This window comes from Anolis sagrei, chromosome 1 (assembly GCF_037176765.1).
Source record: "Anolis sagrei isolate rAnoSag1 chromosome 1, rAnoSag1.mat, whole genome shotgun sequence".
In the NCBI taxonomy this organism is placed as follows: Eukaryota; Metazoa; Chordata; class Lepidosauria; order Squamata; family Dactyloidae; genus Anolis; species Anolis sagrei.
This window is the reverse complement of record NC_090021.1, coordinates 309,901,371-309,919,096: the sequence shown is the minus strand read 5'-3', so window position 1 is coordinate 309,919,096 and position 17,726 is coordinate 309,901,371. Positions and strand designations below refer to the sequence as shown.

The window sequence follows — 17,726 nt, the reverse complement described above, 5'->3', positions numbered from 1 at the left end:
TCCTCTGTAGGACATTTAAATGTTAACAATAAATGAAAGCCTTTTCCTTTCTGTTTCATGCGCACACGTGTGAATGCACACCAATTCCCCCCTTGTCTTTTTCCTCCATAAAACCTAATATAGCTGCTGGAAGGTGAGAGAGAACAAAAAGAGCACTAAGGAGAAAAGGAAAAAAGAGAAAAACCAGAAGGGGGAAATGAGGAAAGAGTTAAATGGAAAAATAATGAGGTTTGGGCTCTTGAAGATAGAAAGTATTTATCCCTGCTTAATAGACAAACTGCTGCTGAAATGGAGCACCTTTTGATTTGGCCTAGGTTTACCATCTCTATGAAAGGTAGTTTTGTCAGTTCTGAACAGTACCCAGAACAGTAGTAGTAGCAGCAGTAGTAGTAGTAGTAGTAGTAGTCATTATTTATTTATTTATTTATTTCACGTGTCAGCAATTTATTGGTAGCTGTTGGTATCCACTTTGCTATGTTTGTTAAGGCAATTTTGCTTTTTCCCCTTAAAATATTTCCTGAGCCTCTTGATTTGCACATTATACTCTTGCTGTATATTTGTTTATTCTACTCTTGTGTGTCTTGTGGGTGGCTTGGCTTTATAGAAAACTGTTTGAATTAATATTCCAGGTTGGACTCGGGCAATTGCATTTGCATGGAGGAAGAGGAGTAGAGCAAAATCATCAGGTCTCCTTTTTTGCTTTTGTTATAAAATAATACAGTTGTTTTAGAAAAATAAAATATTAGTATCTTTTAAAAATGAATTTGTAATACACTTTGCACATATTAACCCATATATGTACAGTTACTGTAGTAAGATTGGTTCATGAGGGAGCCCCCCCGGCTCAATGGGATAAACCCTTGTGCCGGCAGGTCTCCTGACCAAAAGGTCAGCAGTTCGAATCTGGAGAGCAGGGTGAGCTCCCATTTGTTAGCTCCTACTTCTCATGCGGGGACATCAGAGAAGCCTCCCATAGGATGGTAAAACATCCAGGTGTCCCCTGGGCAACATCTTTGCAGACAGCCCATTTTATCACACCAGAAACAACTTGCAGTTTCTCAAATCACTCCTGACACACACACAAAAATGAGAGAACCAAAAAAATTTTCAGTTTTTAATGGAAACCTTGAGTTAAGGAAGGTAAAAACACAAGCTCTTAGTTCCTACACAACAAGTATTCCAACTTTTCTTGGGATGAGTCATCAACTAAAACTGGCATATTTCCATGTTATTTATCTGAACACATATTAAACCTGCTAACTTGGCTGAATAAGCAACACAGTTGATCATTAAAATTACCAACTAATAGTTGACAATGATGTAGTCAAACAAAGATTGAATATATAGATAAAGCAAAATGGCTAAGGGGGTGAAAATATGTGTGCACTGTCCTTTGCGTTAAAAAATATTCCAGTGTCACTTCACTTAGTCACTCAGCTTTCACAACATCTTCACAGTGTAATTCACAAAAATATACCAGTTTAATATAGTGTTTTAAATAAATATTGGGTTTCTCAAGTGATAGAACAAAAGGTATCATTCCAGATCAAATATGGGGCATAGAGTTTTTGAATTTACCTCACATTCAAACTTCTTACTTATGAAAAGTCCTCTTTCTCCATTTTATAGGAAGCCTGTTTAAATAATGGTGAAATCACTTGTCCAGCAGTCTTAACTTGTTTCATTCAATGTTTCTTGAGCTTCAGATGCTTAGTTAAGCTTAGTTATTAGGCTTACTTTCTTTACTGTGACAAGGCTAAAGAAGTGCCTCTCAGGCTGCATGCTATGGAGAGAGTGGCATCTTCCCTGCATATCAAGTAGCTAGGATTTTTTTTAAAAAAAAAAACAAATAAGATAATTAGCACTTTGTCTTTGATATGTATTTGTAATTTGTTTATAAAATATATACATATTTACTCCATTACATTAAGAGACATACTAATGGACAGATGTTCTCACTTGAATTAACTGATAATTTTCCCTCCCTTCTAGAGAGCTTTTGAATATTTCAGTCAAGCAGCTGGTGCTGGCAACTCCCATGCAATGGCATTTTTGGGGAAGGTAATATATGCTAATATTGGGTGCAGCCCATTTGGAAGTTATAATATTATTACTATCAAGGTCCCTCTAAGTTCTCTCTAAGTTCACTTGAGCTTAAACTGTTTTAAAAGACTTTTTAAATTTATATGTAGAGTAGCTGTGACTTCACTTTGATTATGAAAAAGATCAGTGAAAATCTAAACACTTGGTAACCCAATGATGTTTTGAAGAAAGTAACTGCAAAAACATGTTGGTGAACTTTTCAGTTCTGACCGATGTTATTGTTCTTGTCTCTGGCTTATGGTAAACCTGTCATAGAGGTTTTTTTGAGCAAGATTTGGCTAGACATTTGCCACTGCCTTCCTCTGAGGTTGAGAGTGTGTGATGTGTTTGAAATCATCCAGTAAGTTTCATTTGGTCATCAGATACCCAAACCACTACAGCACACATACTCTCTGACAAATTTGTTATGTGTCTTTGAGGCATTTTCGTCTTACAGGACTCCTAAGGCAAACCTATTTCAAGGGGGGGGGGGTGTAGCTAAGACTGTGCCTTTTCCAGGGTCACCCAATGGCTTTTCATGACTGAGGCAAGATTCAAACCCTATTCTCCAGAGTAATAACCCAATGCCAAAACCACTACGCCATCCTGGCTCCAGCAGTGGTAACAGATATAATGAGCAAAAGCCCTTTAAAAGAGGCATCTCTCCAAAATTTACAGAGTAAATCTTCCTTTTGTTTTATCTGTCTGCAAATTAGATCTTTACATAAACCCTTAATCATATTTTTACATTAGGTGACTGCCATTTCTGTGTTTGTGCTAAAGAATAAAAGAAATTAGTTGTGCATGAAGAATTCCAATACCTTATTACTTACAGTGGCAACTCTATTTAAGCTTTTGTCTTTCCACAATCTGACCTGTTGTTGCATTTTGTTTCTCCAGATGTATTCAGAAGGAAGTGATATTGTTCCTCAGAACAATGAGACAGCTCTTCAGTACTTCAAGAAAGCAGCTGATATGGTATATTTCAGTTGAAAATACAATATAAGCTTTGTGCTGTTGCATAAGGAAAATTCAATATAACTCAGCCAATTGACCACCTGAGAAATGCCAATATTGTCTTGTCTTTGTAGTATCTTGAGGGAACAGTTTCTTACTTTGTTCCAACATGGTACTACTTGTTTTTAACCTAAGTCACAACTTCATATTAACATACAGCCTAAGTAATAAAATGTATTTATTTAATGTGTAATGACACCTTAGAAAGCCTAGATGTCTGTCTAAATCTAAAAAATGTCTAGTGAAGATAAAGATCCAAGTTTACACAACATGACTCCAATATCCATGGCACTGATGTTGTTTCATTTTTCCAAGAGTTACAAAACATATCACCTCTAGGTATTTTTTACACCTTCCAGTGTGACTCCATAAGATTTTGGAGCCGGAAGTACTTCAGTTCAGTAGAGTTCACAAGATCTCTGGTTTCATGTATCCATGCAAGTCCAGAAATGTATCCTCTGAAGATGCAGAGGTCATCCTGTAATTATATCTCCCTTAATATTTCTTTGTTTTCCAGGGTAATCCAGTAGGGCAGAGTGGTCTAGGAATGGCTTACCTGTACGGAAAAGGTGTTCCAGTGGTAAGTCTTCCTGATAGAGTAACAGTACTAACCTTCCAATAAAGCCACTTTTTGCAACATAAGTTAAACTTCTATTGTCATTTTAATAGTATCAGTATGCATGGTGCTTACATGGTACAAAATGACAAGTATTTGCTTTTGGAGGGGGGGTAAAGGCTATAATTTTATAGAGAGAAAACAACATGGGGGGAGGCAAGGTAAATTGTGAAATAATAGGCATTATTGGATCCTGTGCTGGGAGAAATAAGTAAAATACTGTAAAACAAGATAAACCTGTTAAGGTTTTTTTCTCCAGAATTGTAGCATTTTGATACCACTTTCATTGGTACTCTCTTTGGAATCCTGGAATATGTGGTTTGGAAGAGGCACAACAACTCTCTAGCAGAGAATTCAAAATGCCTCCCACAAAATATGCTAGTTGAAGTGGCATATACGTGCTATAATTGTAGTTGTGTGAAAGAGAGATGACAGATGAGCATAGTGCCAAAGATTTCATAGAAAAAGCAACTTTTAAGATTTTACAAATATCCCGGAAAATAGTTCGAACAAGGGAAGAAAGACAAACTTGTTCAAATCAGGAAGAGAATTTTGAGTGGTTGAAGCAACAGGAATGAAAAGAAAATGATATCTCTAAACTATTAGAGCAGCAAGACTGAGGTTGACGTAATATGAAGCCTAGAAAGAGGAGCTTCTGTTCAAATAGGAAACCCAAGCAAGCTAACAGATCTTGTGGGTCTATATTTAGCATAGTCTTTCTTATTTTCAAATATAGTGTTCCCCATCCTGCGAGCTGGAGACACTGATAGGCCATAGTGACACTATTTGCCTATTGCACCTCTTTATGCAGATCCCTGCAGGGCAGTGAATAAACATTTTTGAGAGCAGGAATTGGAAAATAAAGCTGTGATCTGCCAATTGGAGAGAAGGAGAGAAAAGCAGGAAGATGGAATGATTCACTGAGTGAGAAAAGTATAGAAATAATGGAGATGCAATGAGGGAAGGAATAAAAAAAAGAGCATCTTCAGCTTTTAGCCATAGTAGTGGCTACTTCTACCTTGAAAAATCAACTACAGGAGGCTTTGAAAGTTAGGGTTAAAATAATTATACATTTTTTAAAAATGGAAGTAGAGGCAAAGGGAATAAGTAGGAAGTTATGGGAAAAGTAAATATAAAAGAAGGAATGAAAATAGCAAGAGATAAGATAACTTGAAGAGGTACAGTGTTTGTGGTGATGGAAGAGGTGGAAAACAGTCTCTGAAACCCCATGTACATTTCCATATAATGCATTTTGAAACTGCATTATATGTTCAGTGTAGACTCAATGCAGTTTGGTGCTGTTAAACTGCATTATATGAGTCTACAGACTGACCATATAATTCAGTTTCAAACTGCATTATATGGCAGTGTAGATGGGGCCTGAGTCATGGTCCCTGAAATTGACAGAAACTGAATTGTGGAACTCTGCCACCCAAAACATTCAAAGAACTTTGAAATCTCCAAAGAGATATTTGATACCTGAAGAAAATGATGCTTAATCATAGAATGGATCATAGGCCTTCCTAATTGATTATGCCAACCTTCTCTTGCATCAGCTGCCATTCTGAAATGTTTTCAGAACTGCCGAGGGGCCTTCCTCTTCCAAGTACCAAGATTTGTCTACTCAGTGAAGAGGTTTATTATAAAGATATCTGCGTATTTCAAGTTAAGATAGAATTCTAGTATTCCTCACAAATACTTGTGTCTCCTTGCAGAATTATGAATTGGCACTTAAATATTTCCAGAAGGCAGCAGAGCAAGGATGGGTGGATGGACAGCTTCAACTGGGCTCCATGTATTACAGTAAGCCTTCTCAATCCGATGTTCATTGCCTATAAATTGGGACCTTTTATTGTTATCAAATGTCCAAACTAAATAAATAGGGTGACTGACAAAGTACGGGGTTCACATTTTTGACAGATAGAAATCTAGTTTGTATCATCTTTGAGGGTGATTGACATGTCTTGTTCTTAGCTCACTAAGATTTGCATTCTTTCATAAAGAAAAACATACTGTGGCACTTGATAAAATTTAGGCCAAGACAGCTTTGAATACTGGGACAGATGTGGGGTTAGTTATAATGTGTCATGGAGAAAGGATAGTAAAAGTAGTACTCAGTTGAATGCATTAATCATTAGAGTTGGGCATAAATAATTGTTAATGAAAAGATTTGTAGTTTTCAGATGGCCATTTTCGTGTAATTTCCAAAAATAGAAAGGGGAAGAGAGCGATGAAAAGACCAGTGAAACAATTTCAGAGAGACAATATTTTCGTAAAGAGTTCAGTCCACAGAATACCTGAGGCAGGGGGATGTGTGGCGTCTTTTTCTCTCCCCAGCAGAAGAAGCCTCCTCCGTTGTTTTTTTTTTTTTTAAAGTTCCCCCCTCCTCCAGAGAGGGCCCTTAGATCACGCTTTCCCAGTGGCACTAGGCATAGGGTGGCCATTGAAAGTTCCTCTCAAAGCATGATGGGAGTTGAAGTTTTTTTTCTCTGTGTCTCTCAGCCAATAAAAAATCCATGCTCTGATTGGCTGAGAATGGATACAACTGGTGACTACAATTCCCAGATCCCTCTCTTGCAGTTTGTCTTATTTTTTAAAATGTTATGTTTAAAACTTAAAATAATTACAACCTCACAACCTCTGAGAATGCCTGCCGTAGATGCAGGTGAAACATCAGGAAATAATTATTCTAGAACATGGCCATATAGTCTGTAAAACCTACAACAACTCAGTGATTCCAGCCATGGAGGCCTTCAACAATACAATTATATAAAAAAAAATCAGTAAATTGGTGAACTGTTTTGAAACTTAGCAGCCCTGCAGTTGTAAATGGGATCTACAACTGAGATAGGTTTAATGCAGATAAGCCTTAAAATGGCTGCAGATTGAGCCTTTAAAGTTTCCCACTGTATGGGCTGAATCTCTGCCGAATGAAACAGAAACCCCCCTCCATCTTCAGGTAACTTTCTGGTAAACGAAATGAGGGATCAGACAGAAATGGACTCGAAAACAGTATGCCTTTTGCCCCAAATGCACATGACTAGTAGCCATCTTGAAAACCCAAAACATTTCATAGTTCTTAGGCTCCTTCCTAACCATATATATTGATGGGGGGGGGGTGATCTTTTCAAATAAATAATTGAGCTCCTGCACTTTAAGGAGTGAATGTTGATAAACCAGTGGTGGAATCCAATAACTCCAAGGGATACCACTTTAATAATTCCAACTGATGTAACTTTCTGTTGCCCCTTTTCCGTTTGTAGATGGTATCGGAGTCAAGAGAGACTACAAGCAAGCTTATAAATACTTCAATATGGCTTCCCAAGGAGGCCACATTCTCGCCTTCTATAACCTGGCACAAATGCATGCCACTGGCACAGGAGTGATGCGTTCCTGTCATACTGCTGTTGAGGTAAGGGTCAATAACTGCATATAATCAAACATGAACAAAAATAATTGCAGCTGCCGCCAAGCAGCATTTTGTGCACAAATTCAGTGTATTCAATGAAAGGGTGTTACACGTCTTAAAATAAGTTATTTGTATGAACTAGTCAAATACCTAATATGGTGCTTGAGGCTTCATGTTCATCTTCTGGGATGTTTAGCATAAAAAAGCCCACATTACAAACTTGCTTCTGGACTTCAATATAGAGGCAGGAACCCACCATATGTTGTTGGACTGTAACTTACAGCATTATTTACTATTTGCTTACCACTCTATTCTTGATGTAAAACGAAGTGAAGACTTCTAAGAGCAGCAAGACCAAGAAAGTATGTTCTTATAAAGGAGAAGTATTAAAACTAAAGCTTCCTGCTGCAAATCAATATTTAACCAATGTTTATCATTGCTTTATCTATTGCTTGTCACTTCCAACTTTTCCTCTCATTTGTGTTGTATGGTTATGTGGCCAATACTATTTTTAACGTGGTACTAACTTCTAAAACGGCTTGAAGGTTATGTCTGTTCTGGATATCTGTGATGTTTGGTGTGTTCTGTTCTGTTTTTCCCTTACAGCTATTTAAGAATGTCTGTGAAAGGGGCCGTTGGTCCGAAAGGCTTATGAATGCTTACAACAGCTACAAAGATGGTGATACAAATTCTGCAGTTGTGCAGTATCTTCTCTTGGCAGAACAAGGTTATGAAGTTGCACAAAGCAATGCTGCCTTCATTCTTGATCAAAGTAAGGCACTAGGTGAATGTTGTTTATGGTAATAGCTTCATGTATGTTAATTGTGACCATTTCTCAATACCCAAGCAGCCTAATTCTTAGGAACCTGACCTGAAGAAGCAAGATTATTGACAAGCTGTTTGTATTATTTTGGAGTAAAGTTAGTCTTCGAACTGACAATCATTACAGAAAAAAGTCATAGTACAAGAATAAAACCTGAATGCATGTAAACTAACATGTTTGGGTGCGGAGGAACAAACTAGAGTACAACTTAAAATTCATGTGTTTTATGTGCCTCATTGCCAAGGCAAAAGACCCACATTATTCTATCATTCCATAGAAATTACTGCATTAATTCATGTTAACAGAATAAATAGATGTACATACATTTCAGTAAAAGTGATGCACATGAGTTTAATAAAAGCATGAAAAATTAAACACACCCAGTTAAAATATTTTCTATTCAAAGGGAGTTCACTTGCCAAAGCATTTTCTGAATACAAGGTCTTTATTAAATTTGTCAGAGTTAGCAAATAGGTACTGTTGAAAGGCCACTTTGCATTGTTCTATAGCAACTGGTAGGATGTATGATTTGAATCAATTTTTGGAGTTTTCTCTAAAGTATGTATTTATTTTCATTTTATTTACTGTCATGTCATAGCAAGTTATGGGAGTTAGACATTTGATAACCTCAGAGGGCAGCATAGTGATGGAGAAGCAATCTTGTGAATTGCAAAGTATAAATCCATGTGATCCGCTTGCACCTGAGATTTTTAAATGTGTTAGCCATTATCCGTTTACTACTCTGTTCCCAGAGTTGCTCAATAGAGTAACATCAGAATACTGTAAGTCAGTGGTTCTCAATCTGGGGTCCCCAGATGTTTTTGGCCTACAACTCCCAGAAATTCCAGCCAGTTTGCCAGCTGTTAGGATTTCTGAGAGTTGAAGGCCAAAAACATCTGGGGACCCCAGGTTGAGAACCACTGCTGTAAGTCATTTGGGATTTTCAACTTTCGTGTATTCAAAGATGACTTGTATCTTATTTCTTCCATTCCCCCCCCCCCCCCAATATATTTGCAGAAGAAGCTAGCATAATTGAAGAAAACGAGACTTATCCTAGAGCCTTACTTCATTGGAATAGAGCAGCCTCTCAAGGTCAGTCACCATTGAAATTACCTTGTTTCATCTTATAGGAAATGCCTGGTCATACTGGTAAACAAGGGAAAGATACTATCGTGATAACTGTTAATTAGCACAAGATATAGGGTAGTAAATATGTTCCAGCTTGCATAAATGTTATTACTTGGTGCCACATGAATTTTTCTTGTGCCATCTCCCTATGTTCTGGTACTAACTACAGAATCCAGGCAAATCTGCATACTAGAAAACTAAATTGATACCAGACCTACGTCTCCTATTGATCAGATGTACCAGCAGTGTTCAGTAACTGGTGGAATCAATTTAGGTTACAGACCTCACAATTTTTGAAGTTCATCCTGGTCGTGTGTTTGTCAGCATGGCTCTATGGGCACCTTTTAGCTTCCTGCTGAAGCGGTACCTATTGATCCCACATTACATGTTTTCAAACTGCTAGGTTGGCAGGAGCTAGGGCTAACAGTGGGAACTCACCCCGACCGCGGCTTTGAACTGCTAACCTTCTGGTCAGCAATTTTTTCTGCAGCTAGGGGTTTAACCCACTGTTCTCAAAAGGTACTATTTCCAGTGCTTTTGCATAAAAGCAGTAGGCACCCAAGTTTTAGGATTATAATTAAGATTCAGATCCAGACAGATGTTTAAGTAAATCTTGTTCTGAGATTAATGTCATCTGTTTGCAGTACATTCAGTCCTGTACATTCACTGGGGTTTAGGTCACAGGACCCCCATGAAAGCAAAAACTCACAAGTAAAAGAATGACTGTTTTTTGCCTGATTAACACTTCTCTTGGAAACTCTTAAGTTCTCCAGCATGACTTTATGGTGAACCTATAGTGAAAGGTAGCCACAGAATCATATTGGAGGACCAAGATAATATTTTAAAACAATCCCTGAATAGTCAGATCTGCAGAAGTCATACCTGTAAACTTGTAGGGCTGCCTATATAACCCATAGGTATTAATATAATTGTGTTTTGTTTTTTGCTTGATAGGTTATACTGTTGCTAGACTGAAACTTGGTGATTACCATTTCTATGGGTTTGGTACTGAAGTTGATTATGAAACTGCATTTATTCACTACCGGCTGGCAACAGAGCAACAACACAGTGCCCAAGCTATGTTCAACCTGGGGTATATGCATGAGAAAGGTCTGGGTATCAAGCAGGTAAGCACAGCTTGGGATGTAGTGTCGTTATTTGTCAATCTGCTGTAGCACAAGAATCCATTTTGAATGGTGTAGAGACTTTATGCTTTCTACCACACCTGAATAGTTCTTAGGAAATAAGTAGCTTGGGGAAAGGGAAAAAAATAACCCTCACTGCTATTTGCAAATCAATATCAGCACAATGACAACGACTGATTTGAGTTGTTGTTTTTATAAACACATCTTAGTATGTTTATGTTTATATTTCAGGATATTCACCTTGCAAAACGTTTCTATGACATGGCAGCTGATGCTAGTCCAGATGCTCAAGTTCCTGTCTTCCTTGCACTCTGTAAACTTGGAATTATTTATGCCTTCCAGTATGTACAAGACACCAATGTAAGTAATGCAGAGGAAAGAATGATGTTGAATGATGTAGCCATTTTTCTTCTTTTGAGCGAATGGTTTGAAATATTAATATTATGTAACACAATGTTGGTTTTATTTACTTATTTCATATCAAAAGCATTGCATAAATTAGTATAAAACTGATAAAAATAGAAGGAGCACAACTAGCTAAATATATTTTGACCAAACAGCAACCGCATTGTCTGTAGCCTCAAACAATTCTTCCTCTGTACACAGTGTTAGTGTAAGAATACTTGTTGACAGAATAATTTATGGTGATAGTGGTTTTTAAGGTATTTTGTTAATGTTCCATGTTTAGTTTCTATTCTGCTTCCACTGCAATTGGATTTTACATTTCTTTGTCACACTTAGTACTTCTAGTATTTCACTCCTATTCATCTAGTGAGGAGGATGAGGGTTGTTAATGACTGCACATTTAGTGTTACAAAATCTTGACAGAGACAGTTCAGTGTGATCCAAGATGTTTATCACACACGTTCTAAGTCTAGCACCCAACCAGAAAAGTCCCATATAGTGTATCTTCTGATGTACAAATCATTGATCTGAAAAGTACTATTTTTCGTGGTCATTTAATTTTTTTGAAATAAATATCAGGCTGTACAGTGCTTTTTGTTGGTTCCTTTCAACTGCTGGTATTCCCATCAGATAAAAGCTCTGAGTTGATTGGAATTTATTTTCAGATAATCATTGGGCACTGACTTTTTGCCCTTCAGATGGCCCTGCATGCCCTTCTTCTGCTCTGCGAATCATTACACTAAAAAATGAGCAGATAGGTCAAGATGAAATTTGGACTCAAGCTTTTCATCCACCTAGATACCCTTCTGGGTGATCACTTAAATTTCCTTGCCCTTAAATAAGTGCAGGAAATAAGCATTCCTTTCATGTAACAGTGCAAAGGGTACTTTTTTAGGAGAGAGGAAAATAATAGTTTAGAAGTGATTGAGTAGAAATTCTTTCTGCAGCCATTTGTACTTACAACAATAACCTTGATTAAAAATTGAAATACTTGGCATGTATAATACTCTGTAGGAAAAGCAAACAAAAAGGCCTTTCTGAGATTCTCATACAGGTACTAGATTAAAATGCAGTGAGCAAGATATCATATTAGAACAGAATTCCCAAGTAGCACTACTCTGCTGCAAAGTGGGTTTCTTATCAGATATACTGATGTAATGACCCAAGAAAGTATTCTTCTTTTTCTAAAAGACTTCTTAAAGTTCCGATGCAGGGGTGTAGAACTCATTATCATTGAGGGCCACTTCAGTGTTTGGTTGTCTTCAAGGGGTCATTGAATCCATGGATGGAGAATCCATGAATACAGAGGAGCAATAATAATAATAACTTTATTTTTATACCCCGCCACCATCTCCCCAAAGGGACTCAGAGCGGCTTACATGGGGACCAAGCTCAGCATACAACAAAATTTACCAGCTAAAATACATTTAAAAATATACTAACATATGATATAACATAAACCATCTAATTAAAAAAGTTAAAAACAGCAGAGTATAAAAACATAGTAAAAGTGTATCAAACCCATCTCAACAAGCAGTAACTAGGAATACGGTGGGCATGATCAGATTAGAGCAAGGTGGGCTTGGGCTTGTGCAAAAAACAAACTACAATAATAATAATAATAATAATAATAATAATAATAATAAGTGATCCAGTACAACAGTCAGCAGAGTGATCTTGTCTGCTGTGGACTCATCTTGTTTGTGTTTCAAATAATAATAATAATAATAATAATAATAATAATAATAATAGCTTTATTTTTGTACCCTGCCTCCATCTCCCCAAAGGGACTCATGGGGACAAGCCCAAATTCAACATGGTTAAAATATAACACAACAAAACTCATAAAAACAATTTCAGACAATTTAAAACAACTACACATACACAATATAAAACATTCATTATTCACCAATAGCCTAAGTAGTAAACAGTTTCTGAGCTCGGGCGGGCGGGCTGGTGCAAATCCTTTGCAAGGACAGGGCTGATGGATAAAGTACTGAAGCCAGATGACAGGGTTAGGGAATGGGGGGGGGGGGCAATGTAAAAAGAGCACTATATCTCTAGTTAGGGGACAACAGCAAATGTACAACAACTGGTTTTGGATCATAGCTAGGGGCCAAAATTATCTGGGGAATTGTCGAATCAAAAGCCCAGTGGGACATCCATGTTTTTAGATCTTTACAGAAGGTGGACAAAGTGGGTGCCAGTCTAATCTCCCTGAGGAGAGAATTCCGGGGGGGGGGGGGGTCACCATAGAGAAGGCGTAAAATGACATGGCCTGTGAGCCTTCAGTTTGACACTTGTGGTTTAACTGATTCCCTCACAAATACCTTTTGTTTTTTAGATCAAAGAGCTGTTCTTACAACTTGACATGGACCAGATCTTGGGCCCTGAGTGGGACCTCTACCTCATGACCATCATTGCGTTGCTTTTGGGCACCATTATAGCATACAGGCAAAGGCAGCATCAGGCAATCCCCAGGCCGGCAGGGCCAAGGCCAGCGGTGCCTCCCCAGGAGCCTGCCCCAGAACATCAGCCAGCCCAGTAGCAAAGCCAGGAGCCTTGGTGAAGTGGACTTGATTTCCAACCTGGACAGCTCACTTGAGTTTATGACCAGATCAAATTGCCACGTCTGCAAGAGAAACACACACAGACACACAGTTTTTGTTCTGAAAGCAATTTAGAGCTATGCCTTTTTTTCAGGGATGTGTATCTTCCTTCAAGATGGAGTTGAATGTTATTTCAGTGCCAATGGAATAACAAAGCCGCTTAAAAAAAGTGTACTGCTACAAAAGTGATGCCTGCTGTACCCACATTGTTCAGTGCTCTTTTGAAATATTCCTCGGTAGTTTGAACGTCCTGTGAAAGTTGGCCTGCACAGAAAGGAAAATATTGTGAAGCTTGCTTGAGTCAAGAAAATCAGACCTGTGCTCTTCCACTAAGTACTTTTTAAACAATGACACTCTTTTCAAAGTGTGTTTGGCATTGTGATAAACTTTGATTTACTTTCTGACTCACCTAAATTATTTCTTAATCATTTTAATTCCTTCATGGTATTTTCCACCCTTTGGATGCTGTAACTTGGGTCTACCAGTTATAAGATGGAGATAAAGACAATCAGTAAAAATGGCAAATATGCTTCTTTGGTCTGTACCTGTCCTCTCCATTTGGATATAGTCTTCTCCTAGTAGCAGGGTTTAGAAACATGAATTACACTTACAAAGCGAAAATCAAATTCAGCAAAACAGACAATGTGTGTCAAAATTTCAAATGTTTGATTAAGCCTGTTTGCAACTTGCAAGGTTCTCCCAGATACACACGATGACTTACTTAATCTTCCTTTTCTCAATTGTTCCACAAATATGGCAAGATTAACCAAACAATAGACTGGAAAAACAACCAGTGTTAATGAATCTATGAAAGCCCCATTTATGGCTCTCTCTCTCTTTCCCACTTTTCCCCTCCCTCCCAATTTGTTGCTGGTTTGCATTTCAGTTGATCATGATGTTGTTTTAATGAGCCAGACTTAATTAAATTGCTATTATTGTGGCAGGGGATTGTGCAGCTATTTAAAATGTGATCTACATACCTCTCTAAAATAATCTCTTTTACAGGCACATTCAGCCCAGACAGGACTATGTGAACATATACAAAGCTACTCTAAAGGTATTACTTAATCCCAGTTTTACCATTTAAATCATACCCATTTGAATTCCCTGCGACAGTCATAATCTGGCTAGAGGACATGTGATTTTTAAGCTTCTTGCAGATTAGGGTTGTCTGTTAGAAGGATTGGAGGAATTTCTGAAGTTTAATGTCACAAAGCAGAAACTAAGGCCTGCATTATAGTAAACATATATAATTCCAAAGTTTGCCATGCTATTCAACTAAAACATAGTCTAGGCTGTAACAAGATTGTAGGAGCCCTGTTTTTTATTTGACTACCCTTTTGAAGTAAAATAATTACACATATTAAAGCTACAAGGATAGTTTTCTGACTGAGAACTAAGATAAAAACACTGTAGCAGATGCACATGACTGTTTCGAGAGCATCATTATATTAGCTTCTGGCCTCTTGAAAACTCTGTGGCTTTTGAGTACTGTTCTTTGGAAGCGGGATTGCATATAAAACATTTACGAAGCATACAACCTACCTTTGCACACAAAGAGCTTTTGTTAGATAAGCCTTTGATTCATACACGGATGAACAAGATCATCCTTTAGAAGGGAGACACTGGGTGTCTCTCAAATGGCTAAATAGTGTTGAACAAGACTGCCTTGCTCTTAATTTATTATAGAATCACTGGCAAGATCTAGCAGCAGGAGGACATTCTGTAGCATAACAACAGTATTATGAAAATGGACAACCTTATAGGGGAGATAGATTCAAATTTAGAATTCGATCAAAGAACTGGCAAAATTGAAGTTGTCCTTATAGTCTGCAGTTCAGAACAGCAATATGCAGCATTTTTTAAAAAACTTTTTCAGTACTCACATTCCTAGAAACAAATGTAGTAAAACTTGCAGCTCTGAAAATGTTCAACTCAGTACAAATATTAGTCATTTGTATTAAGTACTGAAGACAGAATTCCAAAAATACTTAATTCCTCTTTGTGATAGAAATAAAAGGTTACTTTCTCAAGATCACAGTAACTACATAGTCTTCAAAGTCTTTTAACAACAACATTACATTTAATTGTTACTGCAGCTCAGTATTGCATTCTTACTTTGTTTTGATAGTTAACAGGGTTTTATTTGCTATTCCCATCTGATGAAGCAAACCACAGCCACATCTACACTTCATTGAAAGACTTTGGGGAATAAACAACCCAAAGAAATCAACTGATTCCTCCCCTACCACTGGAAAAAAATGCAATATAAGCAATAAATGTGTTTTCTCATATTCTTTCATTGCTCATTCAATTTTAAGAATATCCATTATGGATGTGATGTAGTTAATGAAATACAGAGAAGAACATTCAACTAACTCAGGGATTTAAGAATATTGAGTAGTTCTAAGGATATCTTCGAACACCCTCTTTTATGCTTAACTAACCTTTCAAGTTTTCTTTTAAACTAGACCTAGTATTTGTCAGTACAAAGATTGTTTGCACTCAGTTTATGCTAGGAAACTAGGCTTTGACTTGTAAGTTTTCTTATGGGGTGTGATTTTCATGATCCATTAATTTAACTCTGCAAGGGAGGGCACCATGTAAGAAGTAAAGGGAGAAACAGCGTTATAGGTCTTAACCTACATGTGTTAATTGACATAAATCAAATTATTAAGAGCAGAGGTTATGCAGTGAAAAGTTGTCTCTTTTGCTCCCTCATGGATATTTATGGCCAAGGATTAGAACATAAAAAGGAATTAGCTGAAGAGTTGCTAAAACTTCTCAGTATCTGACCCACTTCTCTGTAAAAGTTGTTGAAAAGTGCATAAGGTGTTGCAAACGTGATAACATGATTATATACCATTTTGATAAAACATTGCATATCTGAATGTAAGTAGTGCTCTCCATGTTTACAGACATTTGTCCCGAGACTTACACATTGCAAAGTGGTAGTCTTTTGAGTGGAGAGTTTACTCAAGTCTTAAAAATCTCTAAACTAGGAACTAAGCAATTATGTTTGGTTATTTCAAATAACTGGTTGCTTTGCCACAGACCTATTTCGAGGTTTCAAGGTTCTGCCTTCCTTTTCTTGGTGGTTGTCATAGACATCGCTTACTCAAAGGGCAGTTGTATGAGAGCAGATATTTCACACTTGTGACTACTGTCCTTCGGAGAATAAAGTAGGAGAGGAGAGGTTGTCTTTCAAGATTGCTTGCTTATGTATTAGGAGAAAGGTTTTCCTCACATGTTTTACCAAACCAAATGGGAACGTACAGTACTCCAGCTAAAGGTAGCCACACTGTTAGACCAAGTTGGGTTTTTATTCAGTGCTAGATAACCTCATTGAAAGATGTTCTTGACTGATAACTGACTTCATGTGATGCTGGGTTTGGTGAAAAAATAGAATTTGCATGAAATTTCAAGCAAATGGTGTTGAGTATAAAAGAAGCACTCTTTCTTGTATATGCAACAGTAGGGTACCAATGTCATGAACTGATGTGTTCCCTTGATTTCAGTGGAACTACCCTTGCAGTTCTTCGTGCACTTTCCTGGTTGTACATCTCTTTGAACACAGCAGAACTTAATGCCAAGTAAATATGCATATGATCAGACTAAATTGAAGACAGGACTTGCACTCAGTTTGCTGTTTCAAAGAGGATTAAATTCCATCTTATCTAGATTACAAGGATGGAAAGTCTCCCTATTCTCCCAGAGCATGATAAAACATAATTTCCCTAGGTTTTTAATGGCTTGGTATGATTTCAAAAATGCAACTGAAAATGTACAGTTGGAGAGGGCTAGTGAGAAGATGTTTTTTTTGTCTACAATTAGCCTAAGTTGCTGAGAGTATCTAAGGAGTTTTGTACATTTTATTTTCTATTTAAAATGATGCAGTATAAAGGCTGGAAAAGTGTAATATAACTGTGTAAACAAATTCTGTTAATAGAAAGGTGTACAGATTCATTTTGTACTATATCTTGTTGAATAAATATGCCACTTTTGTGATTGGCCTGTAATGCTGTATGAAAACCTGTTTCCTTTATGAAATCAAAAAAGATAAGTATGATTTCTGACTGAACAATTCCTAATATCCATTTTGTTTCAAGAACTATACATTTTGATTTAAGTTGAACCCCTTTTTCTATGTTACAGTGAAGTCCAATACATGCTTACTCAGAGGTAAATAGTGAAGAATTTAACTAAATATGCATAAGATTACATCCCTAGGGTCAAATTGAAGAGGTGCCCCTTCAAGTGATGAAATACATTTGTTCATTTTAGCACTTGAGTACCTTGCTGAATGTATTGTCGAAGGCTTTCATGGCCAGAATCACTGGATTGTTGTAGGTTTTTCGGGCCTCACAACCTCTGAGGATGCTTGCCATAGATGCAGGTGAAACGTCAGGAGAGAATGCTTCTAGAACATGGCCATATAGCCCAAAAAAACTACAACAACCTTGCTGAATGTCTTGCATGCTTTCTTTTTATG

General features: G+C 37.3%; 1 protein-coding gene across 1 annotated transcript in view; it reads left to right on the top strand.

The window, feature by feature from the left end:
* SEL1L (SEL1L adaptor subunit of SYVN1 ubiquitin ligase) overlaps window positions 1-17,253 on the top strand; it is a 39,163-nt gene extending 21,910 nt beyond the window's left edge. The window contains exons 11-21 of the mRNA XM_060757189.2: window positions 630-686; window positions 1,993-2,061; window positions 2,983-3,060; window positions 3,617-3,679; window positions 5,431-5,518; window positions 6,979-7,127; window positions 7,731-7,896; window positions 8,965-9,039; window positions 10,030-10,202; window positions 10,452-10,580; window positions 12,970-17,253. Coding sequence (XP_060613172.1) covers window positions 630-686; window positions 1,993-2,061; window positions 2,983-3,060; window positions 3,617-3,679; window positions 5,431-5,518; window positions 6,979-7,127; window positions 7,731-7,896; window positions 8,965-9,039; window positions 10,030-10,202; window positions 10,452-10,580; window positions 12,970-13,173 — 1,251 coding nt within the window. The 3' untranslated portion in view covers window positions 13,174-17,253. The remainder of the gene's footprint in view (window positions 1-629; window positions 687-1,992; window positions 2,062-2,982; window positions 3,061-3,616; window positions 3,680-5,430; window positions 5,519-6,978; window positions 7,128-7,730; window positions 7,897-8,964; window positions 9,040-10,029; window positions 10,203-10,451; window positions 10,581-12,969) is intronic.
* Window positions 17,254-17,726: the final 473 nt, after the last annotated feature.